We start from the raw sequence: 27,458 nt of genomic DNA on the forward strand, positions 1-27,458 counted from the left end.
GGTGACACACTGGTGATTAATTGTCATGGAGTCCCCGGGCGATGCTCTGGAACTGCTCCCTACGAAGCCGGGCAGGACTCTGGGGAAGTCTCCTTTCTGGAAACAGCCTGTCTGCAGGACCCACAGCTCACCCGGCTCCACCTTCCTGGGTCTGACCTCGGAGCATTCAGCATCCTCTGCCCCTCCGTGCGCTTCCCACAGTGAGTCCGCTCAGGCGGGGCTCCTGGGGAAGCCAGAGGGTCCTGCCCCCCAACTTCGCAGTCAGACATGACTCTCAGCCGGCCAGTAAAACAGAAGGTTTATTAGACGACAGGGACATGGTCTAACACAGAGCTTGTAGGTGCAGAGAACAGGACCCCTCAGCTGGGTCCATTTTGGGGGGGCAGTGAGCCAGACAACCACGTCTGCACTTCACTCCGTGTCCCCAGCCAGCCCCAAACTGAAACTCCCTCCAGCCCCACCTCCTCTGGGCTTTGTGCCTTTCCCGGGCCAGGAAGTCACCAGATTCCTTTGTTCTCCAACCCTTCAGCTCTCACCTTGCAGGGGGGAAGGGCCCAGGCCATCAGTGGCCAGGAAACAGGGTGTCGGCCATTCTCTGTGTCCAGACCCCTGCACACACCTGCCCTCTAGGGCTCTGCAATGATCACACACCCTTATCCCACCACCTAGAGACTTAAGAACTGCATAGGGGAAACTGAGGCACCCCCACAATATTCAGAGGAAACATTAAGAACAGTCCCGCTCTGTCACATTAATATCACTGTGAAATGTCTGTATTTAAACTACAGAAAGAATTACGGATACTCACTGATATGCTTTAAAATGTATGTTGAAAGAAAGGGAGAAACAGGTCTCTCTCAGACAAGAGGGAAGGCAGCTATCTACTTGTCTCCAATGTAAATGAAACCTATGGAAGCCCTGTTTACATAGGAATCAGTAGTGGGGTGGGAAGTCAACAGGAAGGGGAGAACAGCAGGGGATCATCCTGACTCTGGGGACAAAACAATGAGTTTTGGGAAACATAAGCAGAAGCAAAAAAAAAACACTTTGGCATCTGTTACTGAGGGACCATGAGGTACAACACCCTGCAAGCCAATGAAGGTTGGGTCCCCTGGTCTGGAGCACTAGAGATCCTGATACCTTGATGTAAGTTAGGAAATTGCTTAGGCCAAGATTGTAACTTGCTCGAATTAAGTTTTCGTCACTTGCAAGTGTGTCTTGTTTTGTTTGTAACCAGACCCAGCCAGCTGGGCTGTCCAAGAAGTATCCGAGACACAGCAGAGAACATGAGTCTTTGTTGGCTGTGGCCATGCACGTTGCTCCATCCACACAGCAGGAAATTTGCCAGGTTGAGTGAGCACTTCTTTGGGAAGCTGTCTCGCCTCGTTCCGTCAGACATGGGGGGATATCGCCACCAACAAACGGGTGCTAGATGTCGTCACCCACGGCTAGATCATCCAGTTCATCTCACTCCCCCTTCATCCCTCTTCAGGGGCCCTTCTCCCAGGAGCCTTTTACAAACAGAAATGGCCTCGCTGCTCCAGCTGGGAGCCATGGAGGAGCTGGCTCAGGAAATCAGAGGAAGGGGTTTCTACTCCTAGTGTCTCCTCATCCGGAAGAAGAAAGCGGCGGAGTGGGGGGGTCTGCAAGTCATCCTAGACCTGAGGAAACTCAACCAATGCATGCAGTGCCTCAGGTTCAGGACGGAAACGTTTGCCTCCACCAGTCCGTCTCCCTCCAGGCTGGATCGTGGCTCTCGACTGGCAGACGCCTGCTTTCCTATCCGCCATTCGCCCGGCCCACAGCAAGTATCAGATTCATGGGGGCGCGTGAGCAGCCAGCCATCCAAGTACAGGTAGCCGTGAAGTCCCAGCTTCCTTAGATGCCCTGCCACCAGGCACTTCGTGAACACCCCTGCTGCCGCGGAGAGTCCAAAGGGCAGTAACCTGTACCGGTAACGGCTGAGCTCCCCTGTGGGTCTTCCTAGTTGCCTTCACGCTGGCATGCAGAGTCAGTGAGATCCAGGCCCTCATGGCTGGGTTGCTCTACACGTCATCCCACAGGGACAAGGTGGTGATGAGACCAACTCATCTCCCAGGTGGTCTCAGGATTCCCCTTGAATTCTTCCCAGAGCCGCACCTTTCTCCGGGGGAAAGAAGCTTCACACTCGAGATGTCTCCAGAACCTGCTCTACCCCCCGGACAGTGCGACAGATATTGCAGCCCCAGGCTGTATCTTGGGGAACCACGCTATGAAATCTATGACTGGTTTGTACGATTATCTTCTGCTCCATGGGGGAGGCTAACGGCTCCTCCAGGAACTAACACCAGTGTGGGGTGGTGATTACCCCGGGATTGTTAACAGCTCCAGAGAGCCACCACCCACTGGAGAGGCTTGTATGGGCTGGCTCAGGCTAGGTTTTCCAGAGACTGAAGGCTTTTGTTATACAAGGCTGAGTTTATCCAGCCTCGTGGCCTCTTTCTGATCCAGCAAATGGACAGGACATTTGGTCCAACAGGCCCAAGTAGTCCAAGGAAGGGTTGGGATTTTAGCCTCCCTGATGAGGGATTTCCGGTACATTCAGTGTGCCTGTAAATCCATTTCTTGTCTCCATGTTTTCTCTGGAGGCTTTTATCCTGAAGAAGTGAGCTTGCTTTGGAGACACCGTTTGGGTCACTGGTCAATCGCTTGTCATGTCTGTGGACAGTAACCACGGCACAGGTGCTGGCCTGATGGCAGACCGGCTGCTGGGGATATCCCAGGGAACTACAGGGGGCCACAGCCAAAAACGTCCGGTCAGACGGGAGTGGGTCACGGGCCCCTGCCCAGAGAGAGCTGACAGCTGGAGGCCTGAGACCCAAACAGGCATTTCTACAGCAGGCCACGGAGCGGATCAAAGGTGCAGTTACCCTGAGACTGTGCCAGATGGGACCCAGCTCTTCAGACTTTCTCCTCACCTCCTTTCACCCCAGAGACGCTCCAAGGGGATTGCTTGGCATGTCTCCAACTGTGACAACTGTACGCTAAGTGACTGTTCCTTTTGGTTTTCAGCTCAGAAATTTCAGTTTAGATTTTTTTTCCCAAAATGTCAAAATATTCCACAGAAACAATCCCCCAGTTTCTGACCAGCTCCATCAAAAACCCTTTTACCTGCCTAACGCTTTGGAAAATTCTGGCCTTAAGTTTTCCCCTCTTTAGAGTCTACAGGGAAGAACAAGGCTGGGCCAAGAAGGAAAACTTAGAGGGGGATTTTTATGGGCAGGGTAGAATTAGTAAAAGTGAAAGTGACACCGGGGAAGCGTTAGCAGCTGGTTACACCAGCCACACTGCGAGATAACAAGGTGACTTGAGGCAGAGGGGTGGCTCGTTCTGTGATAGCCAATGGGATTGCAGGGACCTGCATGCTGTACAGCACTCCTGCGCTCTTATTGGCTGGGACGGTATAATTCCAGTCGGTATAATTACAGACCGACGGAATATCTACACCGGTGCTTGCCTCAGCCCTTCAGATCTTCCCTCGGCCCTGGGGCTGCGAGTGCCTGGCTCTCGGCGGGTAAGTCAGTCCTGCTCCATGGGGTTACCAGCCGCTAGATGGGGGGAAGGATAGCTTGGTGGTTTGAGCGTTGGCCTGCTAAACCCAGGGTTGTGAGTTCAATCCTTGAGGGGGCCATTTAGGGATTGGGGGCAAAAATTGGGGATTGGTCCTGCTTTGAGCAGGGGGTTGGACTAGATACCTCCTGAGGTCCCTTCCAACCCTGATAGTCTATGAGAGAACGGGCCGTGAGGGAGCAGCGTTGGCTAGTGATTAGGGCAGGAATGAAAGATCTTGGGTTTCTCTTGGCTTTGACTTTAACTTGCTGGGGGAGTTTGGGCAAGTCACCCTTGGGCCGGGGGGCTGCTGGAAGAAAAGTTTGCCCTCGCATCTGATGAGTGAACTTGGGCTGCACCTTGGCCCCTCCCCGAGCACCCAGCCACGGCCACAGACAAGCGGGGCTTCCCTGGGAGGGGAGCCGTTCCTTCCCTGCTCCCTCCCCTTGTCTGGATTCATCCTGCTGGAGGGGTAAGTTTTGTCTCCCCCCGTACACACACACACTCTGGTCAGCACCCCCTCCTCCCCCCATCAGGACAGATTGATTCCCTTCCCCTGGATCCACCCCCCCAGCACCCCGCTGCCTGGGAATTTCTCCCATCACATCCAGCCCAGTCCCCTGGATCAGCTTCCAGCCAGGAGCCTCTTTCCCCGGGCAGCGCTAGGCAGGCAGTCAGCAGCCCAGGGAGCAGGGGTGGGAAGGGAAAGATAAATGTAAGCGGGGGAATTGTCCCACTCTTGTGGGGAACTTTCATGGCTTCTGCACTACCCCGGTGAAGTGGGCCAGCGAAAGGATCTGAGTCCTCGCTCCCACTTCCTTTATCCAGTGTCCTCCCTGCCCTTGAGGACTCCCCTTCCCCTCTCCTGTCTGGCAGAGTCCTCGTAATCCCGACAAGGCTGGGCCCAGGATTCCTGGGGGGCTCGACCCCCAACCCTGCTGCGGTCACCTAGGACAGGGGCTAGGGTGTCCCCACTCCGGGGCACTTCTCTGACCCACTGACCATTACGTACAAGTTAAAGCAAATGCAAGTTATTTAATCAACAATTAATTTAAAAAAGAAGAAGGGAAAATGGGAAAGGTTAAAGGAAACACATCAGCCCGCTCTGTGGCAGGGAACATCACAAACCGTGTCTCTGGAACGTCCGGGCAGTTCACAGTCTGCTCCTGGTAAGTCCCAGGCCTTCTTCCCCGGCCCTGGCTCTGCTGCAGGGATGCTGGGGGTTGGACACTTGCTCTGGTGGGGGCCACACGCTCTCCGTGGTAGGACCCTTCTGCCCAGTGTCGCCCCCGCCCTGTCAGAGTTAAGATCCAAGCCTGGCCTGCAGAGCCCCTTGGCTGAGGCGTCTCCCTGTGCTGGGCCCGCTGCCCAGGGTCCCCCTCGCTCTCCCCAGCTGCTCACCGCACCCAGCTCCGGACAGCTCCAGCCCCAGCCCCACCACTCGGTCTCTGCTGCTCGGCCTCCAGCTCCCGGGGCTGCTTCTCTCCCCCCTCTGGCTCTGGTTGCTGCAGCTCTGCTCCCAGGGCAAGTCTGCTCTCTCTGGCCTGTGCCTCTGGTCCCTCTGGATCTGGCTCCCCAGCTCTGCTCCCCAGCTCAGCTCGGGCCCCTGCTTTCTCCTTAGCTCAGCCCCACTCTGTCTGACCCAGGTAAATCCAGCTCACACAGAGGACGGGACCTCCCTGGCCTCCTGACTCCCTGATTAGCCTGCCCGCCCTGTCAATCAGGCTGACCTGGAGCATTGGCCTCTCCCCATTGCTCCTGGGGGCTGTCAGGCTCAGGGTCCTGATTCCCCATCAACCCTTCCCCCTCTTTAGTACTGGGAGCTAGCAACTAAAACTCCCCCTCTGAATGTTAGTAAGGGGGCAACAGTCCCCTGACATAAAGGAAAATAATGAAGCAGGAAGCCGCCTTTTAAAGCTTTGCTTTCGCTGATTGCAAACCCGGGAGCCAGTCACACTCTCCGGCAGGACATTAAAGACAAACCAACCCCCCAAAAGGCAGAAGCCCGAAGCCACCCAGCCCGGGAAAGCCCCCAAACTAGGAACGTGCTGCTTAAGGAAATGAAATGGCGATTACACACACAGAGAAGCCAGTCTGTGCTTGTTCCCCCCTCGCCTTTGGCCATGTCCCACCAGCTGCTCCCCTCCCACAAACGTTGCAGCGTGTGTGAGAGTCCGCGAGCTTCAAAGCGGGGGGTGTGTGTGGGGGGGGTGCAGCCCTGGGGACTGGGAGGAGCTGGAGCACAGACACCTGCTGGGCTGGCGGCTGGGGGGAGAGGATGGGCACCCCCCCAAACTGACAGAGGCCCCCCAAACACAGACACCTTCCCCTAAAGGCAGGAAGGGGCAGAATGGAGAAAGCAGTGGGTGGGAGGCATTAGGGGTGCAGGGGACAGTCAGAGAGCCAAGAGGTAATGATTAAATCCATCAGGGATTAACGTGGATGTGTGTTTTCTAGGAATAAAGCAGAGGCAAGAACATCCCCAGATCCACTTAGATCTGGTCAGTCAGATTGCCTGGATCAACTTGAGACGAGCCTTGGAACTCGAAATTGGCGATGGCTGCCCCGGTAGGTAGATTTTTCCTCTTTTTGCTCTAAGGATCGCGGCATAAGTATCCCCTCCCCGCCCCACCCCACTCACCCATTTCTTTTTTTAAAGTCGTAATTTGATCACTGGTCAGCGTGAAGGGTGATACTAACTCAAGTGAATAAGGAAGAATAAATTGAATCAGCAGTTAAAAAGACATGCATAGTCTGGGGTCACGTGTCCCTCAGGCTGGAGAATAGAAAAGCACATCAGAGAAGTAGCGAAACTCAAGTCGACGTAGCTTAGATCTACTTGCCGTGGGGTCCACACCGCACTGGGCTGACGGGAGAAACTCTCCCATTGACTCCCCTTGCTCATCTCGTCCCAGTGGGGTACCAGACTTTTATATTCCAATCGATTTATTTTATAATTATATGGCAAAAATGAGAAAGTCAGCCATTTCTCAGTAACGGGGTGCTGTGACACTTTTGTATTTTTATGTCTGATTTTGTCAGAAAGTAGTTTTTAAATGTGGTGAAACTTGGCAGTCAGCAAGACAAATCAGCCTCCTGAAAGGGGTCCAGTAGTCTGGAAGGATTGAGAACCACTGATCTGGGTGCCTTCATGTGAATAGAGGACCATCAAGGTTTAACGACCCTCCTGTGTCACCATGCCTTGGAATTTCCCTCTGAGATGGAGGTAGAAGGACAGTAGGGAAGGCACAGACCAGGCTTACAATCAAAATGGAGATGGTAGCTGGATGCATGCCCACAGGGAGCTCCGAACGTCAATCCAAACTCATGAACTGTACATAGGTTCCCCAAATCGTCACAGTCCCCCCTTCTCCCTTTGCCCACATGCCCTTGCCGATAGCTCTGGCTCATTTTAAGGTCCAGATAGTGAAGTTTAGATAAAGCCCCGGTGCACCTTGATCACAGTTGGAACCTGAGTTAGTACATGAAGATGGTGAAAGATCTGCTTCTCTACCATCTGCTGTGTAAAGAAGCAGACGTCTCGGAGTCATCTCCTGCTTTGGCGAGCTCCAGGACCGTTTCAGCTGTTCCTTCGCTCGCTGAACTGCGTTCTGATATTCTTCAATTCCCCGTTGACAAGGAAATGAGACAGAACCACTTGATCCTATTTTCCTTTAGCCACAAATTCAATACGCCCAAGATCAATTTCCCTTCCTTGCTGGGAACAGGCTGTACAGGTCTGAGCCCCTTTAGACCAGTCTAGGGCATCCATAGTTAACACATCACAATTTTTGTGCCTGGAGAGGAGCACAGCAGCAATATGAGCTCGGTCACCTCCGTCCAGCCCTGATTTTACCGAGGCTGTCAGAGCATGCTTTGCTGGGACCTCTCACACCTTTCCCGATGGGGATGGGCGTTCCCTCATTTTGTCATGTTTGGGTCGGTGGTGGTTGTAGCTGAAACACCTTAAAACTACTGTAGGACAGAGTACTTTTTGGACTAGCATAGAACCCAGGAGTCCTGGCTCCCAGGCCCCCTGCTCTAACCCACTAGACTCCACTTCCCTCCCAGAGCCAGAGATAGACTCGAGCATTCGGAGGCAGCATTGCCCAGTGTATAGGGTAATAGACCAGGGCTCAGGACACATGGGGTCTATTCCCAACTCTGCTACTGACTATTTGTGTCACCTTGGCCAAGTCATTTCCCCTCCCTGGTCCTTTGTTTCCCCTCCCGCTCTTTGTCTGCCATTTCTACTTGCTGTGAGCTCTTCGGGACAGTGACAGCTTCTCATTGAGTGTCTGGGCAGCGCCTGGCACCTGGGAGCCCAGGTCGGTGTAGCGCCCGGTGCAACGGGCTGCAGTCTTGGTCAGGAGGTCTGAGCAGCACCCAGTGTGATGGGGCCCCTATCTCAGTCAAGGAGGGTCTGTGGAGTGCCAGGGTCCCCGATCTTCCTCGGGGCGGGTGGGGGGGGGGGTCTGTGAAGTGCCCTGCCCCATGGAGGGCCCCAGTGTTGGTCAGGGTCTTTGTATAAAGCAATGGGGCTTGGAGAGACTCTCAACTGCCCTTCTGCTCTCCCACCAGAGCAATAAAATGTGGCCAAGGAAAAAAGCTACCAAGAATGGCCACGAGGACATACCAGGTGAGTGAGGACGACTAGCCAGAGACCAAGCATCTGATCCTGCACAGAGCCAGCCAAGGGGGGAGCAGGGGCAAGAATGGAGGAGCTGGAGGGGAAAGTGGGGGGAAATAGAGAAGAGGAGTAGGGGGAGCTGGGGAACGTGAGGAGGGGGGAGCTAGAGGGAACAGAAGCCAGGCCTCAGTCAAACCCAACAGGAGGTCACAGCTCCCCCCAACCTTGGAGTGGTGCAGGGGGAAATCTGGGGAGTTAGGCCTATAGGATCATCAGGGGTCTCCCATGGCCTAGTGTACGTTCCCAGGCTAAGCGGGGTGAGCGTGGGCAGCGACTTAGATTCCCCCCTGCAGCCCTTCAGTGCAGTCCTGGCTGTCACCGGGCAGGGGGAGCGGTCCTGCTGAAATGACCCCCCGCTGGCCGGAGCGCTGGGTAGAACAATCCTTAGGGTCTCTCGTCCCATGGGTCCCCAAAACACGTCCCAGACTGGGTATAACTCTGTGTTGGCAGGACCGGGGCGTGTAAGACACAGGAGGTAACTGTCCCACTCTACTTGGCGCTGGGGAGGCCCCGGCTGGAGAACTGTGTCCAGTCCTGGGTGCCGCGCTTTAGCAGAGATGTGGGCAAACTGGAGAGAGTTCAGAGGAGAGCAGCAAAACTGATGAGAGATTTAGAAATGCTGACCTGTGAGGCAAGGTTAGAATAACTGGGCATGTTTAGTCCGGAGAGAAGTCGGAGCGGGGACCGGATAACAGTCTTCAGATATGTTACGGGCTGTTATACAGAGGACGGGGATCAATTGTTCTCCATGGCCACAGAAGGCAGGACAAGACGTAATGGGCTTAATTGGCACCGAGGGCAATTTAGGTTAGCTATTAGGGGAAAGTTTCTCACTCTAAGAGCGGTTAAGCTCTGGAACTGGCTTCCAAAGGAGGTCGTGGGATGCCCGTGACGTAAGTTCCCTCTAAGCCGCGTGGCCGTGCAGCAGGCTATCAAGTGCCGCACAGGGGGGGAGAGGAGCCTCTCCCCCGTCCCCGGGCTGCTGCAGTGAGAGAGTGCTGGGGGGAGTCCTCTCTCCTTGGGGCAGCCCTGGGGCAGCCTGCACCCCAAATCCCTCATCTCGCCCCCCCCCCCAGAGCCCAGCACTACAACCCTCTGCCCCAGCCCTGAGCCCCCTCCCACACCCTGAACCCCTCATCCCCGGCTCCACCCCAGACCCCACATCCCCAGCCAGAGCCCTCACCCCCCCGCATCCCAACCCTCTGCCCCAGCCCAGAGCCCCCCTCCCACACTCCAAACCCCTCTGCCCCACCCCCACCGTCCATCACCTTCATATTGGTGCACATACAATCATTCCGCACATGGACGTAGAAAATTCGAGGGAACATTGCCCGTCACTGGAGGTTTTTAGGAACAGGCTTCACAAACCCCTGTCAGGGCTGGTCTAGGGTTACCTGTCCCTGTGCAGAGGGCTGGTTTAGGTGACCTCTCGAGGTCCCCTCCCTCCCCACATTTCTAGGATTCTGTGATTCTATAACAGGGATCTGTCAGCTGGCACTGAGATGCGGCCACCTCTGGGATGGGGCAGCTGTATATACACCCCACTGCCGGCCGCACAGCACCCTCTAGCGCGGCATGACTGGGGTGTTGGGGCCAGCACCGACTGAAAGGGGAGAGCACCCCTCACTGAGCCCCCTGCCGGGCTCCCTGCAGCACCACACCCCCTGCCACCCTGCTGAGTCCAATGGCAGAGTCCCTCCCAGTGCTTTCCAGGGAGATCTCCCCTCCAAACCGCGACCCGGCCCACTTCTGCTTAGCATGAGATGGGCTGGGCTCACAGCACGGGTGGGAAATCTGTGGCCCTCCCTAAAAATCAATATCAGGGGATGGCTACGATGGAAACAGCCATAAACCTGCAGAATAAAACCTTTCCTCTGACCTCCTCTGCCTTTCCCAGTGGAGAAGGAGGATCTAACCCTGGACCCAGACACGGCCCATCCCGAGCTGGAGATCTCAGCGGACGGGAAGGAGGTGAAATGCGGGAGTTTCAGGAACGTCAGCTCCAGCCCCAGCCAATTCGACACGGCCAACTGCGTGGTGGCCCGGCAGAGCTTCAGCTCAGGGCGGCACTACTGGGAGGTGTTCGTGGGCCAGAAGCCACGCTGGAGCCTGGGCATTGTCTCAGAGCGAGCTGAGAGAAAGGGCAGATTGATCCAGAAGACCTCAGGGTCTAGTGAGGGCTTCACCGAGGGCTACTGGCTGATCGGCTACAACAAGGAGAAGGCCGGGAAGCCATACTGGGTGTTTGACACCAACCAGATGCCCTTTGACTGTAGCCCCCACCCTAAGACCATTGGGGTCTATCTCAATTACACGGGTGGGGAAGTGACCTTCTACAACCCCGATGACCCTGATAATTTGATCCCCCTGTACTCCTTCTACAATGTTGCCTTCAAGAACGCCCCCGTCTACCCCATCTTCGACACCTGCTGGCATGACAATGGGGGCAACGCCCAGCCCCTTAAAATCCTGTGAGTGGCTGGTTTACTAGTGGGGGTGGGGACCAAAGCCATCCCAGCCTTGGGCTACCAGCATATACCGCGGGCTAGCCAGCTTCACAGCACTGTTCTGAGAGCCACACTAACCTCACCCAGCGACCAGGCAAAGCCGGCACGGTCAGCTGAGACAGGCTTGGGGGGTTGGGAAGGGGCAGTGAAAAAGCAGCGAGCTGGGACCATGAGATACTCACTCACTACGGTATATTCACCCTCCTTCCTATTGGAGCTATTAGAGGGGGTTTCCCTTCAGCAACACCCCACCCCCACCCCTAGGCCCTTCCTCCAATGCGTTTGTTGAGAGTAGGGTAAAAAATGTTTCTTACTATCACAGTATCTAGGTTACCCCTTCCAGAGCCAGGGAAGGACCCCAGGAGTCTTGGCTCCCAGCCCCCCACCCCTCTCTAACCACTAGATCCCACTCCCCTCCAGCATTGGGGAGAGAACCCAGGAATGGATCCAGATTGCACCTGGTGTTGTCATTCTCACCTGAGCAAAGTGCACTTAAAACGCCATCCAGAGCATAAATGAAGGGACAAGCTTGTGGGGAGGGGTGAATTCTGCTCTCAGACAGGCCGATAGATGTCACGAGTTACCCCATCAGGGAGCTCAGGGCTGATTCTGCTCAGTGCAAATGAGGAGTAACTGTTGGACTCCCTGCACTGTAAAGCCAGCGTAAGAGCGAGGACAGTGAGATTCGGTGTTGACACTGGATTTGATTTACACTGATCCAGAATGCGCTGGCTGCTGTATCCCTTTCTACCGCTGTCTGCAATCTGCTGTTGCCTCTTGCTGCTCCAGCCCAGGGCTTGTGCTTCTCTAAGGATTTTATTTTACTTTGCTCAATAAAGAAATATATTTGCCATAATTCCCCAGAATCCTGAGTTGTGACTCAGTTTCTCCATCCAGATCCCTGGGAATCTGGAGCCTGCTGAGACCTTTCCTCGGGTTAACCCTTGTGCTGCTGCAGATGTATACTGTGATGGGGACCCCCGGGCACAACCTGGAACTGGGGTACCACTTTGCCCTCTTAACTCTCCACCCTGGGCTGTCTCTCACAGTGCTTTGCTCGTGACAAGGAGCAAACCCCTCCGGGCACTGTGATCACTCAGCCATCAGCATGTGGAGCCCCATACCCCGCTGAGTTGCATGAAGGCTCCTGAGCCACTCACGAATCACACAGAGAAAGGCACCAGCCAATTCCCCCAGCTCCACAGCCTTGCGCCCCAGAGCTGCACCATCTTGCCCTGGTTAGAGGCCTGATGAGTGCAAGTATTTAACCCAGTAAATCCCTCCCTCCATGTGGAGAGGACACCAACTAGCCTTTGTAGCCTGCAGGGCCATCCCTAGCTATTCTGCGGGCCCCCCCTGCCCATGGGGGGAGTGAGGAACGGGCCCCAGGCTTCCACGGGGGTGGGGTGGGGCTGGCTTGGGGAGCAGGGGAGAACCACCCCGCAGTACTCACCAGCCACCGGTGAGTGCAGGCCAGGCCCTGCCGCAGTCCTCAGGGGAGTGGGGGCCAGGCAGGGGCGGGAAGAGGCGGGGTAGGGGCTGGAGCAGCGTGCACCTGCGCAGGGCACCAGGAAATGTGGTGCCCCCAATTGCCCGGTGCCCTATGCAGCTGTGTACTTTGCGTATGCGTAAGGATGGCCCTGGGAACCTGAGCTGAGATTTCCCAAGCACTTCCCGCAAAACACACTGTTTTCGGTAAAATATAAAACAGATTAATTAACTCCAGAAAGACAGGCTTTAAGTGATTATATGCGGCAGGCACAAAAGGTCAGCGAGAGTTACCAAAGAAAATAAAAGCTAAGTGCACCCTGTAAATCTTCAACCTTATTACACTGGGCAGTATTTGGATCAAGCGATTTTCTCACCCCACTGCATGTTACAGTTCTTCATACACAGGCCTCTCTCTCAAGCCTGGGACCAATCTCCTCAGTTTAAATTTTCGTCTTCTCACTGTTCTTGTTGCTTCCAGAGTAGGTGGGGGAGGAGAAAGGCCAAGGCATGCTGCCACTGTCCCCTATTTTATACCCTCAGTCCACAGGCCTAGAAGACACTTGCCCAGACATGTCCTGATGGGCTTTGCTGAGTCACAGGGTTGAGCAATCCCCCCGGTGATCTTGTGTTACTCAGTCAAAGGGTTGAGCAGTCCCCATTGTGTGGTGCTTGGGCAGCTCTCATTGAATTGGAAACCCCTTGATCACAACTCCCCTGCTGATTAATGGTCGGTTAATACCCTCCCGGGAGCGGTTAGCGATAGAGAGTCAAATTTACAACGTATTTCAGAAACAACCATACAGCAAATTAAATCTCATAACTTCATACACACTAATGACACACATATCTGGACAGAACAACGGGTTTCAGCAGATCATGACCTTTCATAAGATATTGTACATGGCTTTGTATGAAATATCACAACCGTATATAAGTGATGAATATGGGGGTTACAGAGTGCTATTGTGAGGTCCCGCTTGTCACATATACACAGCTGTAAATGAGGCCTTCTACTCAAGTCCTCTCCCATAATCCTTGCCCCCTTCTCCCAGATTGCCAACATCCCCATGCTGAGTCCAGGCTGGCAACGCCCTGGCTGCAGAGCCTCAGCTGCAACAGGTTAGTCAGTATTAACAAGGGATGGTGTTAAACTCTCACAACCCGTTTATAGGCTAACCAAAATCCCGTCCCTGTTGTTTTTCCGTATACATAGTCCTCTGTATCTAGGAAGCTGAACAGTTCTGTCCTTCAGTTGAACCTAGTGAGGGAAAGGAAAACTCCTATTCCCCTGCCCCGATTACCCTTCCCCCCACATTAGCCATTCACTGCAGCTTATGGCAAACTCTTGTTAAAACCATTCTGAATTTTGCTCCCCAAAAGGGCGGGTGGAGGCTGTGCACATGCTGGGGGTCACCAGCAAGTGACTTAGATGTTTCTTTTGGGGAGTGCTGTATCTCAGGAACCTGGCGGTCAAATGGCCCCACATTTGGCTCTCTGACCATCCCCTGCACCCCCAAGAGGCACCCCCAATGCCAAAACGATCCGCGCAACCGTGCGGATTGGAGAGCACATGGAGCAGTCCAGCTTTAAACAGTCCTTACCTCTAGCCGCATGGGCGCTCCCCTCTCCCACACAGAAGAGAGTCCGTTACCTGGCAGCTCCCCAGCTCTGTCCTCTCCCCCAGGGACACAGGGCAGCTTGAGAAAGGAGGGGAATTCTCACTGCAGTGCAGAAGGTGACGGTCACCGTAAATATAGCCCTGAGTCGGGGGTCTGGCTCTGACCTCGATACACTGCGTAGGAAGGACGGGAGGTGGAATGAGGAAATGGGGGGTGGTGAGCAGAACCAGCTGGAAAATAATTATTTTTCTTGTGGAAATGTTGAATTTTTTTTTCTCTTTTTGAAATTTCCCACCAAAATGTTGCAGTTTTTTATGACAAAGCAAAACAAACTAACGGTGTGGCTGGAAACCGGCCCATTTGCTGGCTTTTGGCTTCTGCAGAAAATGGAAATCATGGGCAAAGAAAAATATTTTGATGGAAAAACTCCCACGTGCTCAAGTACTGGGCTTTGGGTGATTGCCCAAGCTGGGGGGGAACGGTTCCGTCTCTCCACCTCAATAGGGCACTAACCTGATCCCATCCCTCTTCTGAGCACTCCCTCCCCCCATCACAAACACCCTGACTGACACCTAACTCTCCCTTGCCTGGGAAACAGGTTTTAGCGAGGATCATAACATGCACCAACGTTTGGCAGACAGTGAAAGTTTGATCATGTGATTTACAGTAGCCGGAGTGAAATTGGGGAAACCTCCCTAGTGGGGAGGGAGGAGACCGAGATGCAAATAGTTCAGGGGAGTCAGGTGCTGTCCCCCCCTTCTTAGCCCATAGAGAGACTGTCATAGGGCCTGGCCACCACAGTGTGCCCTCTTCTGGTCACACATGGTGCTGCAGGGAACCCTGCCTCAGTTTCCTTTTCCAAGGTGGGTCCCCTTGGCTTCCCCACACTGGTCAGTGACGGTGATGTGGGTTGGCTCTCTGACCAAGTCACTAAACAAATATAACCTCTTGTGGGTGTGGTGTATTGAGGACTGTGTTGGAATTGCAAGCTATCGCTTCAAGAGGAGGAGAGTTTGGGTCCTGCTTCCAGGCCTGGGGCTCTGGAGGGATGTGTGGGCTCTGGGTCTAGCAGCAGGGTCTGCAGAGAGCCAGCCTGGAGAAAGGTGGGGTGAGGTGGGCCTCACTGCCAGAGGGAGCAGCCTGCTTTTGTCTCTGTTTTTGGTTCCTGTGTGTTCTGGAGAAATAAAGTCATGTTACATTGCAACTGTCAGGTGAGGGCATTTATGTGTTGATCTAAAAACTTCACTCCAACAGAACTGGCCAGAACTGTACTGCTCTGTACAAAGTGCAAGCTGGTCTCCATAGTGGAAGAGAAGGTTCAAGGTCTGGAGCAACAGGTATCGACCCTGCGTTGCATAAGAGAAACTGAAGATTTCCTGGACAGACGTCAGGATATGTTTCTACGGGCACAAGGTTCTGAAGATTCAGAGCAGGCTGCACATCGGGGACAGAAGGATGGTGAAGAAATTTGGCATCATGTGACCTCCAGAAGAAGAAAGGGGAACGTCCATGTACCAGCAATGCTGGTAGAGGTAAGTAACCATTTTCATGTTCTCTCCACAGCTACTAATGCGGAGAGTGGACCAGATGATACGTCTGAGGGAAGGGAGCAGAAGGAGACTCTGCTGATTGGAAGACATGGGATGCACTGTCCTAGGATTGGGGGTTCCACGACCACCGCTCCCAAGAGAAGGAGGTGGGTGGTGGTGGTTGGGGACTCTCTCCTCAGGGGGACTGAGTCATCAATCTGCTGCCCCGACCGGGAAAACTGAGAAGTCTGCTGCTTGCCAGGAGCTAAGATTCACGATGTGACAGAGACACTGCCCAGATTCATCAAGGCCTCGGATCGCTACCCCTTCCTGCTTCTCCACGTGGGCACCAACGGTACTGCCAAGAATGACCTTGAGCGGATCACTGTGGACTATATGGCTCTGGGAAGAAGGATAAAGGAGTTTGAGGCACAAGTGGTGTTCTCGTCCATCCTCCCCGTGGAAGGAAAAGGCCTGGGCAGTGACCGTCGAATTGTGGAAGTCAATGAATGGCTACGCAGGTGGTGTCGGAGAGAAGGCTTGGATTCTTTGACCATGGGATGGTGTTCCAAGGAGGAGTGCTAGGCAGAGACGGGCTCCACCTTACCAAGAGAGGGAAGAGCATCTTCGCAAGCAGGCTGGCAAACCTAGTGAGGAGGGCTTTAAACTAGGTTCACTAGGGGAAGGAGACCAAAGCCCTGAAGTAAGTGGGGAAGTGGGACACCGGGAGGAAGCAGGAGCAGGAGCGTGTGAGAGGGGAGGGCTCCTGCCTCATACTGAGAAAGAGGGGCGATCAGCGAGTTCTCAAGTGCCTATATACAAATGCAAGAAGCCTGGGAAACAAGCAGGGAGAACTGGAAGTCCTGGCACAGTCAAGGAATTATGATGTGATTGGAATAACAGAGACTTGGTGGGGTAACTCACATGACTGGAGTACTGTCATGGATGGATATAAGCTGTTCAGGAAGGACAGGCAGGGCAGAAAAGGTGGGGGAGTTGCACTGTATGTAAGAGAGCAGTAGGACTGCTCCGAGCTCAAGTATGAAACTGCAGAAAAACCTGAGAGTCTCTGGATTAAGTTTAGAAGTGTGAGCAACTAGGGTGATGTCGTGGTGGGAGTCTACTATAGACCACCGGGCCAGGGGGATGAGGAGGATGAGACTTTCTTCCGGCAACTCGCAGAAGTTACGAGATTGCAGGCCCTGGTTCTCATGGGAGACGTCAATCACCCTGATATCTGCTGGGAGACCAATACAGCGGTGCATAGACAATCCAGAAAGTTTTTGGAAAATGTAGGGGACAATTTCCTGGGGCAAGTGCTGGAGGAACCAACTAGGGGCAGAGCTCTCCTTGACCTGCTGCTCACAAACCGGGAAAAATTAGTAGGGGAAGCAAAAGTGGATGAGAACCTGGGAGGCAGTGACCATGAAATGGTCGAGTTCAGGAGCCTGAAAACAAGGAAGAAAGGAGAGCAGCAGAATACAGACCCTGGATTCAGAAAAGCAGATTTTGACTCCCCCAGGGAACTGATGGGCAAGATCCCCTTGGAGAATAACATGAGGGGGAAAGGAGTCCAGGAGAGCTGGCTGTATTTTAAGAATTCTGATTGAGGTTACAGGGACAAACCATCCCGATGTGTAGAAAGAATAGTAAATATGGCAGGCGACCAGCTTGGCTTAACAGTGAAATCCTTGCTGATCTTAAATACAAAAAAGAAGCTTGCAAGAAGTGGAAGATTGGACAAATGACCAGGGATGAGTATAAAAATATTCCTTGGGCATGCAGGAGTGAAATCAGGAAGGCCAAATCACACCTGGAGTTGCAGCTAGCAAGAGATATTAAGAGTACCAAGAAGGGTTTCTTCAGGTATGTTAGCAACAAGAAGAAAGTCAAGGAAAGCGTGGGCCCCTTACTGAATGAGGGAGGCAACCTAGTGACGGAGGATGTGGAAAAAGCTAATGTACTCAATGCTTTTTTTACCTCTGTCTTCACGAACAAGGTCAGCTCCCAGACTACTGCACTGGGGCCGGATGCGTTGCATCCGAGAGTGCTAAAGGAGTTGGCGGATGTGATTGCAGAGCCATTGGCCATTATCTTTGAAAACTCATGGCTATCGGGGGAGGTCCCGGATGACTGGAAAAAGGCTAATGTAGTGACCACCTTTAAAAAAGGGAAGAAGGAGGATCCTGGGAACTACAGGCCTGTCAGCCTCACCTCAGTCCCTGGAAAAATCATGGAGCAGGTCCTCAAGGAATCCATTCTGAAGCACTTAGAGGAGAGGAAAGTGATCAGGAACAGTCAGCATGGATTCACCAACGGCAAGTCATGCCTGTCTAATCTAATTGCCTTCTATGACGAGATAACTGGTTCTGTGGATGAAGGGAAAGCAGTAGACGTGTTGTTCCTTGACTTTAGCAAAGCTTTTGACACGGTCTCCCACAGTATTCTTGCCAGCAAGTTAAAGAAGTATGGGCTGGATGAATGCACTATAAGGTGGATAGAAAGCTGGCTAGATTGTCGGGCTCAATGGGTAGTGATCAATGGCTCCATGTCTAGTTGGCAGCCGGTATCAAGTGGAGTGCCCCAGGGGTCGGTCCTGGGGCCGGTTTTGTTCAATATCTTCATAAGCGATCTGGAGGATGGTATGAATTGCACCCTCAGCAAGTTTGCAGATGACACTAAACTGGGAGGAGAGGTAGATATGCTGGAGGGAGGGATAGGATCCAGAGGGACCTAGACAAATTGGAGGATTGGGCCAAAAGAAATCTGATGAGGTTCAACAAGGACAAGTGCAGAGTCCTGAACTTAGGATGGAAGAATCCCATGCACCGCTACAGACTAGGGGCCGAGTGGCTTGGCAGGAGTTCTGCAGAAAAGGACCTAGGGGTTACAGTGGACGAGAAGTTGGATATGAGTAAACAGTGTGCCCTTGTTGCCAAGAAGGCCAATGGCATTTTGGGATGTATAAGTAGGGACATTGCCAGCAGATCGAGGGACGTGATCGTTCCCCTCTATTCGACATTGGTGAGGCCTCATCTGGAGTACTGTGTCCAGTTTTGGGCCTCACACTACAAGAAGGATGTGGACAAATTGGAAAGCGTCCAGCGGAGGGCAACAAAAATGATTAGGGGGCTGGAGCACATGACTTATGAGGAGAGGCTGAGGGAACTGGGATTGTTTAGTCTGCAGAAGAGAAGAATGAGGGGGGATTTGATAGCTGCTTTCAACTACCCGAAAGGGGGTTCCAAAGAGGATGGCTCTAGACTGTTCTCAGTGGTAGCAGATGACAGAACAAGGAGTAATGGTCTCAAGTTGCAATGGGGGAGGTTTAGGTTGGATATTAGGAAAAACTTTTTCACAAGGAGGATGGTGAAACATGGGAATGCGTTACCTAGGGAGGTGGTGGAATCTCCTTCCCTAGAAGTTTTTAAGGTCAGGCTTGACAAAGCCCTGTTTGGGATGATTTAGTTGGGGATTGGTCCTGCTTTGAGCAGGGGGTTGGACTAGATGACCTCCTGAGGTCCCTTCCAAACCTGATATTCTATGATTCTATGGTCTTTGTTATGTGCACACATGCAGAGAAGTGGGATAAAAACATAGTCTTCTCTTGCTGGAATGTGGCACCGCTTTAGAATTCAGAATGAGAACACACAAGTATTCAAAACCAGAGAGAGACAAACCAGGCTGCTCCCAAAGGCAGTGAGATACAACTCATCCTACCTTCCTCTAGCTGACTCTTTGCCCACTGACTCACATCTCATGCTTCCCTACAAGGCCCCCTGTCCTACAAGCAGGGCCAGGAAATCCCACTCACTTAAGGTGATAGCTTGCAATTCCAACACAGTCCTCAACACAGCACTGTCTTTTCAGAGCAGCCAGGCCCAGGGCTTCTCCCTGGGCCTCTCCACAGAATGCAAAACTGGAACCAAAATCCAGCGCTACAGAAGCATCATCTGCCCCTCTCTGGGCTTGATCCCCTTGTCCCACGGGGGCTCCTCTCCAGAAAACCAACAGCCAGGAGTGGAGCCTATCCCTGGTGCCGGTGCCTCCCAGCGGCGTTAGCTCCGCTCATAGATTTCAAGGCCCGAAGGGACCGTTGTGATGGTCTAGTCCAGGGCTCTCAAACATGTGGCCCACGGAGTTCTTTGCTGCGGTCGCTAAGCTCCCCGCTTCCCCCCACATCCACGTGCTGCTCCCCGCTCCTCTGCCTACCTCCAGGGAAGATACTGGGGGGTCTGAAGAGGAGGTTGGGGAGATATTGGGGGTCTCTGATGGGGGATGTCAGGGGGTTTCTGAGGTTGGATATTGGGGATCTCTGAGGGGGGATGTTGGGGGTGCTGAGGAGGGAGGTTGGGGGGCTCTGAGGGGGGAGATTGGAGAAATATTGGCGGTCTGAGGGGGGATATTGGGATCTCTGACGGGGGAGATTGGGAAGATCTTGGTGGCCTCTGAGGGAGGTGTTGCAGGTGCCTGAGGTGGGAGGTTGGAGAGATATTGGGGGTCTCTGATGGGGGATGTCAGAGGGTTTCTAAGGTTGGATATTGGGGATCTCTGAGCGGTGGAGGTTGGGGAGATATTGGTGGGCTCTGAGGAGGGATATCGGGGGCTGTTGGGGGGGTTTCTTGGGGGCATCTGAGGAGGTTTTCATGGATACCTTTGCCCAGGGTAGGGGAGGGTCGGGGCATCACAACACAGGTGGGGTGTAGATGGGGGCGGGGAAGGGACCTGCTGCGGAGAGGGCTGTGTCTGCAATTTGGAAGAAAGAGGGGAGTTTTACTTGGCCCCACACACTCCCTCCGCCTCCCTCTTCTGTTCCCCACCGGAGCTGGGTGAGTTCATTCTCACAGACACTGGTGTCATTTACAAGTGGTTATTAATTAGATTTGTGAGGAAGCGGAGGCGGAGAGGGAGGGGGTAATAGCTGCAGGGAGCCCAGATCTGGCCCACGCTCCGGTGATCAGTAGGGACCCAGCAGCAGGGTACGGAGAGACATCAGGGTGAGGGGGGCTGAGTGAGGGATTGGGTCCAGCTCCCAGGGTCCCTGGGTGGGTAGCGGTGGCGTGGGGTAGAGGGAGGAGCTAACAAAAGCCCCCCTGGGATCTTTTCCAAAGTGATTTGCAGCTGGTGTTTGGCCAGAACTGGCAGGCTGAACACAGGATTTCCTCGAAAGCAGGGGAACTTTTGCAGCTGTTTAGTCTGTTACTGGCACAGAGTGCACTGATAAAGTTTGCGGACGACACCAAGCGGGGAGTGGTTGCAAGTGCTTTGGAGGACAGGATGAAAATTCAAAACTATCTGGACAAACGGGAGAAATGGTCGGAGGTAAATAGGATGAAATTCAATAAGGACAAATGCAAAGAACTCAACTTAGGAAGTTGCACACACGCAATGGGCAAGGACGGCCTAGGAAGGAGAGCTGCGAACAGGGATCGGGGGGTCACCGTGGATCACAAGCTAAATATGAGTCAGTGTAACGCTGTCGCAAAAAAAGGCAGCATCCTTCTGGGATGTGTTGTGAGCAGGACTTGCAACTGGTCCTGGGCACAGGTCAGAAAGCCTAGGGTAAGCCGGAGGAGGGTCAGAAGCAGGCATAGCACAGAGCCGGGCTGGAGACCCCTGAGATGAATAAGAAGAGGAGGAGGAAAGAGGAGGTCCTTTCACACGCGCATAAGCCCAGTTGTCCCATACATACCAATAATCCATCTGGGCTAGAGCTTTGTCCTCCAGGCTTTTCCGAAGCGCTGTTAATTTTTCCCCAGCAAAGGACCCATCCGGTGGCCATTCGAGAGGTGTTTGAGTTGTTAGTGCTGGCCACTCAACCTTGCACAAGATTACAGCTTTCTTTTTACCTAACCCATGGGTACCAGAAATTGTATGTAATGGTCAGTGAAGTGCCCAGTGCAGAGAGAGTGCCCCGGAGTGGGGACACCCTAGCCCCTGTCCTAGGTGACCACAGCAGGGTTGGGGGTCAAGCCCCCCAGGAATCCTGGGCCCAGCCTTGTTGGGGTTACGAGGACTCTGCCAGGCAGAAGAGTGCAAGGGGAGTCCTCAAGGGCAGGGAGGCCACTGGGTAAAGGAAGTGGGAGTGAGGACTCAAATCCTTTCTCTAGCCCACTTCACCGGGGTGGTGCAGAAGCCAGGAAAGTTCCCCACAAGAGCAGGACTATTCCCCCGCTTACAGGTGGGCAGTTCACACCTCTCAGAGTTACTAACGATGGTTAAACCAGTGCAGCCCCCTGGGGGGAAGCTCTCATTCTGGTTTAAGAGCCACGTATTATGGTTTACCTTCAATCTGCTCCAAATGGGTTTAGGGTGAACTGAAAGAAGGCGCATCCACACAGGGGTCTCCACTGGTTTGACTGAACTAATGCAAGTTTGTGCATGGACAAGGCTGGAGATGCTGAAATCAGACACTTCATTCAATAACTGATCATTATTGAAACTGTGGTCGCGACATTAAGACACCTGTTCCCAGTGACTCTTGATGTCAAGTCTCACCCAGGGAATTCAAGGGGTTTCAGAAACAGATTTTGAGGCAGAAGAAAACTCACCAGGGAAATATAAACTGAGCCCCATTTTCCAGAGCTCGCTGAGGAAGCTGCCCTTTCTGAAGGTAAGGCAGCCGGTCGTTTCCAGCCCTGACTCTGCTGGGCCAGACACAGAACTGAGGTGTCTCAAGTCACCCCCGTTATCCCTCACCAGAGCGAGCGCGGGGCCAGAGGCAGGACCCACAGCAGCTCCTGCATCAGGGGGACGATGCGGAGAACGGAGGATCCTACATCCTGCCCTGCGTTGGGCATCTGGGTTAACAACAAACACCACGTAAAATAGGGAGTTTTAGTCTTTAACAAACAAGGGATAAATTGGTGCTTGCTGAGAGCAGATGATATGTAAACTTCCCAAACCCACCTCATCTAAACTCTGCCAGTGCCCCTCACTCCTGAGCCACAGCCCCTGCTAGCCCAGCCCTGGGATCTCCTCCCCCGAATGCGGGGTGCACATGCCATGCATGGGGAAGCTAGCCCTGGCCCCACCTCTTCCACCCAAGGCCCTGCCCCCACTCTACCCCCCACCCACCTGCTCTCACCAGCTGGCCCACTGAAGGAGCCCTGGCCTGAGCTGAGCCCGAGACGCCCAGAGGAGCTCTATGTCCTGCCACGGCCTGGCCCTGGGGCGACGGTGGGGACCATTAGTGGCAGTTTGGGGAGGCTTAGCCTGCCCCAGCCTCCATTACCCACCACCCCTGTCCTCCCCACAGCTCTGCTCTGCTGCGGATCAGCAGGTTACCGGTGATGGCTGTGGCAGGGTTCCCTGTTTTGTAATTTAGTGTTGTTCTCTTCAGTTTTACTTCCCCCTCGGAGGGAAACGCGATGCATTTGTTCAGCAAAAAACACAAATCTGCTGGATAAAACAGATTTTGGACAGGGTTTGAAATTTACACCATGACAGGCTGCTTTTCTCATGCTGTCCTGGTATTAACAGCTCTACCCTGGTGTGTTTTTGTTTCTTTTTGTTTTGTGTGTGTGCCTAGGCACCGACTCCGTGGGTGCTCTGGGGCAGGAGCACCCACGGGGAAAAATTAGTGAGTGCTCTGCACCCACCAGCAGCCGAGCTTCCTTCCCCACCACCCCACCTCACCTCCGCCTCCTCCCCTGAGCATGCCATGTCCCCGTTTCTATTGTAAACATTGGATTGTGTGGTGTGGTCAGGGTGAAAGCTGGAGGCATGTAGGTAGGAATAGCGGTCAGTAGGTTTCTGGTATAGGGTGGTGTTTATGTGACCATCGTTTATTAGCACTGTAGTGTCCAGGAAGTGGATCTCTTGTGTGGACTGGTCCAGGCTGAGCTTGATGGTGGGATGGTAATTGTTGAAATCATGGTGGAATTCCTCAAGGGCTTCTTTTCCATGGGTCCAGATGATGAAGATGTCATCAATATAGCGCAAGTAGAGTAGGGGCGTTAGGGGACGAGAGCTGAGGAAGCGTTGTTCTAAATCAGCCATAAAAATGTTGGCATCCTGTGGGGCCCTGCGGGTACCCATAGCAGTGCCGCTGATCTGAAGGTATACATTGTCCCCAAATGTGAAATAGTTATGGGTAAGGACAAAGTCACAAAGTTCAGCCACCAGGTTAGCCGTGACATTATCGGGGATACTGTTCCTGACGGCCTGTAGTCCATCTTTGTGTGGAATGTTGGTGTAGAGGGCTTCTACATCCATAGTGGCCAGCATGGTGTTATCAGGAAGATCACTGATGGATTGTAGTTTCCTCAGGAAGTCAGTGGTGTCTCGAAGATAGCTGGGAGTGCTGGTAGCGTAGGGCCTGAGGAGGGAGTCTACATAGCCAGACAATCCTGCTATCAGGGTGCCAATGTCTGAGATGATGGGGCGCCCAGGATTTCCAGGTTTATGGATCTTGGGTAGTAGATAGAATATCCCAGGTCAGGGTTCCAGGGGTGTGTCTGTGCAGATTTGATCTTGTGCTTTTTCAGGGAGTTTCTTGAGCAATGCTGCAGTTTCTTTTGGTAATGCTCAGTGGGATCAGAGGGTAATGGCTTGTAGAAAGTGGTGTTGATCCATTGTCTACAGCCAAGCTCTGCGATACAACCGCATTTGCTCCAACCCCTCAGACAGAGACAAACACCTACAAGATCTCTATCAAGCTTTCTTACAACTACAATACCCACCTGCTGAAGTGAAGAAACAGATTGACAGAGCCAGAAGTGTTCCCAGAAGTCACCTACTAAAGGACAGGCCTAACAAAGAAAATAACAGAATGCCACTAGCCATCACCTACAGCCCCCAACTAAAACCTCTCCAACGCATTATCAAGGATCTACAACCTATCCTGAAGGACGACCCATCACTCTCACAAATCTTGGGAGACAGGCCAGTCCTTGCCTACAGACAGCCCCGCAACCTGAAGCAAATACTCACCAGCAACCACACACCACACAACAGAACCACTAACCCAGGAACCTATCCTTGCAACAAAGCCCGTTGCCAACTGTGCCCACATATCTATTCAGGGGACACCATCACAGGGCCTAATAACATCAGCCACACTATCAGAGGCTCGTTCACCTGCACATCCACCAATGTGATATATGCCATCATGTGCCAGCAATGCCCCTCTGCCATGTACATTAGTCAAACTGGACAGTCTCTACGTAAAAGAATAAATGGACACAAATCAGATGTCAAGAATTATAACATTCATAAACCAGTCGGAGAACACTTCAGTCTCTCTGGTCACTCGATTTCTGATCTCAAAGTGACTATACTTCAACAAAAAAACTTTGAAAACAGACTCCAACGAGAGACTGCTGAATTGGAATTAATTTGCAAATTGGATACAATTAACTTAGGCTTGAATAGAGACTGGGAATGGTTGATTCATTATAAAAAGTAACCTATTTCCCCTTGTTTATTCCTTCCACCCCTCCCCCCACTGTTCCTCAGACGTTCTTGTTAAACCCTGGATTTGTGCTGGAAATGGCCCACCTTGATTATCATACACATTGTGAGGAGAGTGATTACTTTAGATAAGCTATTACCAGCAGGAGAGTGGGGTGGGGGGAGAGAAAACCTTTTGTAGTGATAAACACCCATTTTTTCATGGTCTGTGTGTATAAAAACATCTTCTGTATTTTCCACAGCATGCATCCGATGAAGTGAGCTGTAGCTCACAAAAGCTTATGCTCAAATAAATTGGTTAGTCTCTAAGGTGCCACAAGTCCTCCTTTTCTTTTTGAGAATACAGACTAACAAAGCTGTTACTCTGAAACCTTCCCCAAAAGTAGGGAACCTGAGGGGGACACTGAGCAGAGAGCCCCGGACAGCACCCACTGCTCCTCAAAAGCATCCAAGGAGCCAGCAGATGCGGCCAGAGGAACTCTGCCTGGATATGTGAGTGGATGGAAGAACAAAAAACAGGCCCCACAGTCACAGGACCCCCCTCAGCCAACCGCCTCTCCCTGGTGTTATAAATGGCCACCTTGGCTATGGCCAGGAGGAGGTGGACGACGAGGTCCCTGGACTTTGTGGGGCCATGGATGGGGTGTGCGTACACAAAGAAAGTGCAGCCAGAACCACAATAAGAGGTTCTGGAGGAGCTGGAAGAGGGGCTGCAGCCTGGCACAACGAAGATACGAAATCGGACCGGCTGCAACTCACACAGCCAGCTCGGGGTACAGAAAGGAGAGGTCCGGGAGGGCTCAAGGGGCAGGGGCCCCTGGAGCTTTGTCACTAGCTGTGTTGAAATCCCCCAGGGCAGGGCAGGGATATTTCCCCACCATGGCTAATAGGGTATCCGCACGCTCCTTCATGAGTCCCTGAGTGCCAACGAGCCCTTGCTGACCTGGCCGTTGTTGGAATGGGGGGCTGGCTGGCAGGGGGAGGGTAGAGATGCACATGGGGCCCTTTTCATGGCAGCATGTCCCAGCACACACAGGGACAAGCCTTGTCCAGCACTGGGAATCCTGGATAACAGCACTGGGAGCATTCCCCCTCACTGCCCAGTGTGGATAGGTGGGTAAAGCATTGGACCTGGGGTCTCTTTCTGGATCCTCCACCCGCCTCCTGGGTGACTTGGGGAAGTTGCTTCATGTCACCGTGCCTCAGTTTCCCTCTATGTAGAGTGGGGATAATGACACTGATCTCCACTGTAACGTGCTATGAGCTGTGGGACTGGGAAGGGTGATGGCAGAGCCAGGGGTTGGTCCTCCTGCCCTGGCTGCACTGCTGCAGTAACATGAGGCGAACTCTTAATTATTTAACACTTATATTGTGGTGGATGCCTCGGGACCAAGCAGGCAAGGGCAGTGGAGGGGGGAGGCTTGGTTTGCATGAATCCACTTTTTGAGGGGGAAGGATCAGAACATAGATTTTTCCCTGCCACTTTCTGACTCTTCGAATTTTTGCCAGTTGGGAACAAGTTGCCAAGTGTGGGAAATGGGGTGTGGAAACTGGACTTTTTCACGCCTTTTTCCTGGTGGCAGATGGTGTGAAAAGCAGGTCCCTGCCCCCGTCTGGGTCATAACTCTGGGAAACGGTTTCCCTTACCTGCTCAGGCTCCTCCCAGTAGACAAAAGAGGAATTGTTTTTTTGATAGGGATAGAGAAAATTTAAATGATATTTTTGGTTTAAATATCCCCACCCAATCCTCCCTCAAAGACCCCCAATAGCCCCCTTTTGGGGTCTCTTAGGGGGGGTACTGAGGGGATATGGGCTTTCCAAGGGGAGGCAATGGAGGGATATGGGGGTGATATTTGGGGGTGAAGCTTCTGTTCCCCATCCTGATAGGGGCATTCACCCTTCCAATGTCCCTGTTGCCCACAGGCATAACATTCACCCAGTCCAGTCCGGGAGGGTATATAAGCCCTCAGAAAAACTTGCTCCCACATATTGCGGCTCCGTTCTTTCTCCACACTTACTGTCTCTCAAACAGTCTTTCAAATTCCCCTTGTATCAGGGTAGCTGTCAGACAGTCTCGGACAGTCCCCTTTCCTCAGGGGCGACCGAATGCCCGCATTCTCCACCACATGCGGCAGGGTTCGACTCACCACTGCGGTGCCCCCTGCTGGCTGTCCTGGGGATTAGCTCTGTTCGGCAGCGTGCCCTCTTCCGGTGATGTCTTGCCACCAGCACTTCTGCTCCTGGACCCAAGTCGCTCCAAGAACCATGGTGTCCAGGGTGCTTGTTGCCTTCAGCCTGCAAGGCAGCCAGTTCTCCTCCCTCCTCAAGCTCCAGCAAGTGACTGCAGCTGCTCTGCCCTGCAGCTCTTCTTATATAGTCCAGCCGGGCCCTGATTGGCTGCTCCTCGCACCCCCTCTCTGATTGGCTGCCTTCTGCGCAGCCTGCCTAGGGCTCTATTAACCCCTTATGGGCCCGTGTGGGGCAGATGCCTCAACACCCACTGATACCACAAGTGATGCAATACGAATAGTGATATTTTAAGTGACACTTTAACAACATGCTGCGGCATGTCCCTGCAGTGACACTGATTTTAGCATTTCTGTTGGAAAGTTGATGCTCG

The 27,458-nt window shown here is 53.1% G+C and overlaps 1 protein-coding gene across 2 annotated transcripts; it reads left to right on the plus strand.

Annotated features, from left to right (window-relative positions):
• Nucleotides 1-655: 655 nt before the first annotated feature.
• LOC142072441 (tripartite motif-containing protein 72-like) lies at nt 656-11,641 on the plus strand. Of its 2 annotated transcripts, XM_075129139.1 has the most exons (4): nt 656-3,553; nt 6,046-6,156; nt 8,170-8,227; nt 10,176-11,641. In XM_075129139.1, the coding sequence occupies exons 2-4, from the start codon at nt 6,145-6,147 to the stop codon at nt 10,751-10,753; spliced, it is 648 nt and encodes a 215-aa protein (XP_074985240.1). In that variant the 5' UTR covers nt 656-3,553; nt 6,046-6,144; the 3' UTR covers nt 10,754-11,641. The 2 variants fall into 2 exon arrangements, with proteins under 2 accessions (XP_074985240.1, XP_074985241.1); XM_075129140.1 differs by lacking the exon at nt 656-3,553 and having other exon boundaries at nt 5,527-6,156.
• Nucleotides 11,642-27,458: the final 15,817 nt, after the last annotated feature.

Source organism: Caretta caretta, chromosome 6 (assembly GCF_965140235.1).
Source record: "Caretta caretta isolate rCarCar2 chromosome 6, rCarCar1.hap1, whole genome shotgun sequence".
Taxonomy (NCBI): Eukaryota; Metazoa; Chordata; order Testudines; family Cheloniidae; genus Caretta; species Caretta caretta.

What these genes read in the sequence shown, in the direction of transcription:
- LOC142072441 (XM_075129139.1), top strand. An exon ending in TGGCCACGAGGACATACCAG is followed by an intron (nt 8,228 to 10,175) that starts GTGAGTGAGGAC and finishes TGCCTTTCCCAG; the next exon opens with TGGAGAAGGAGGATCTAACC.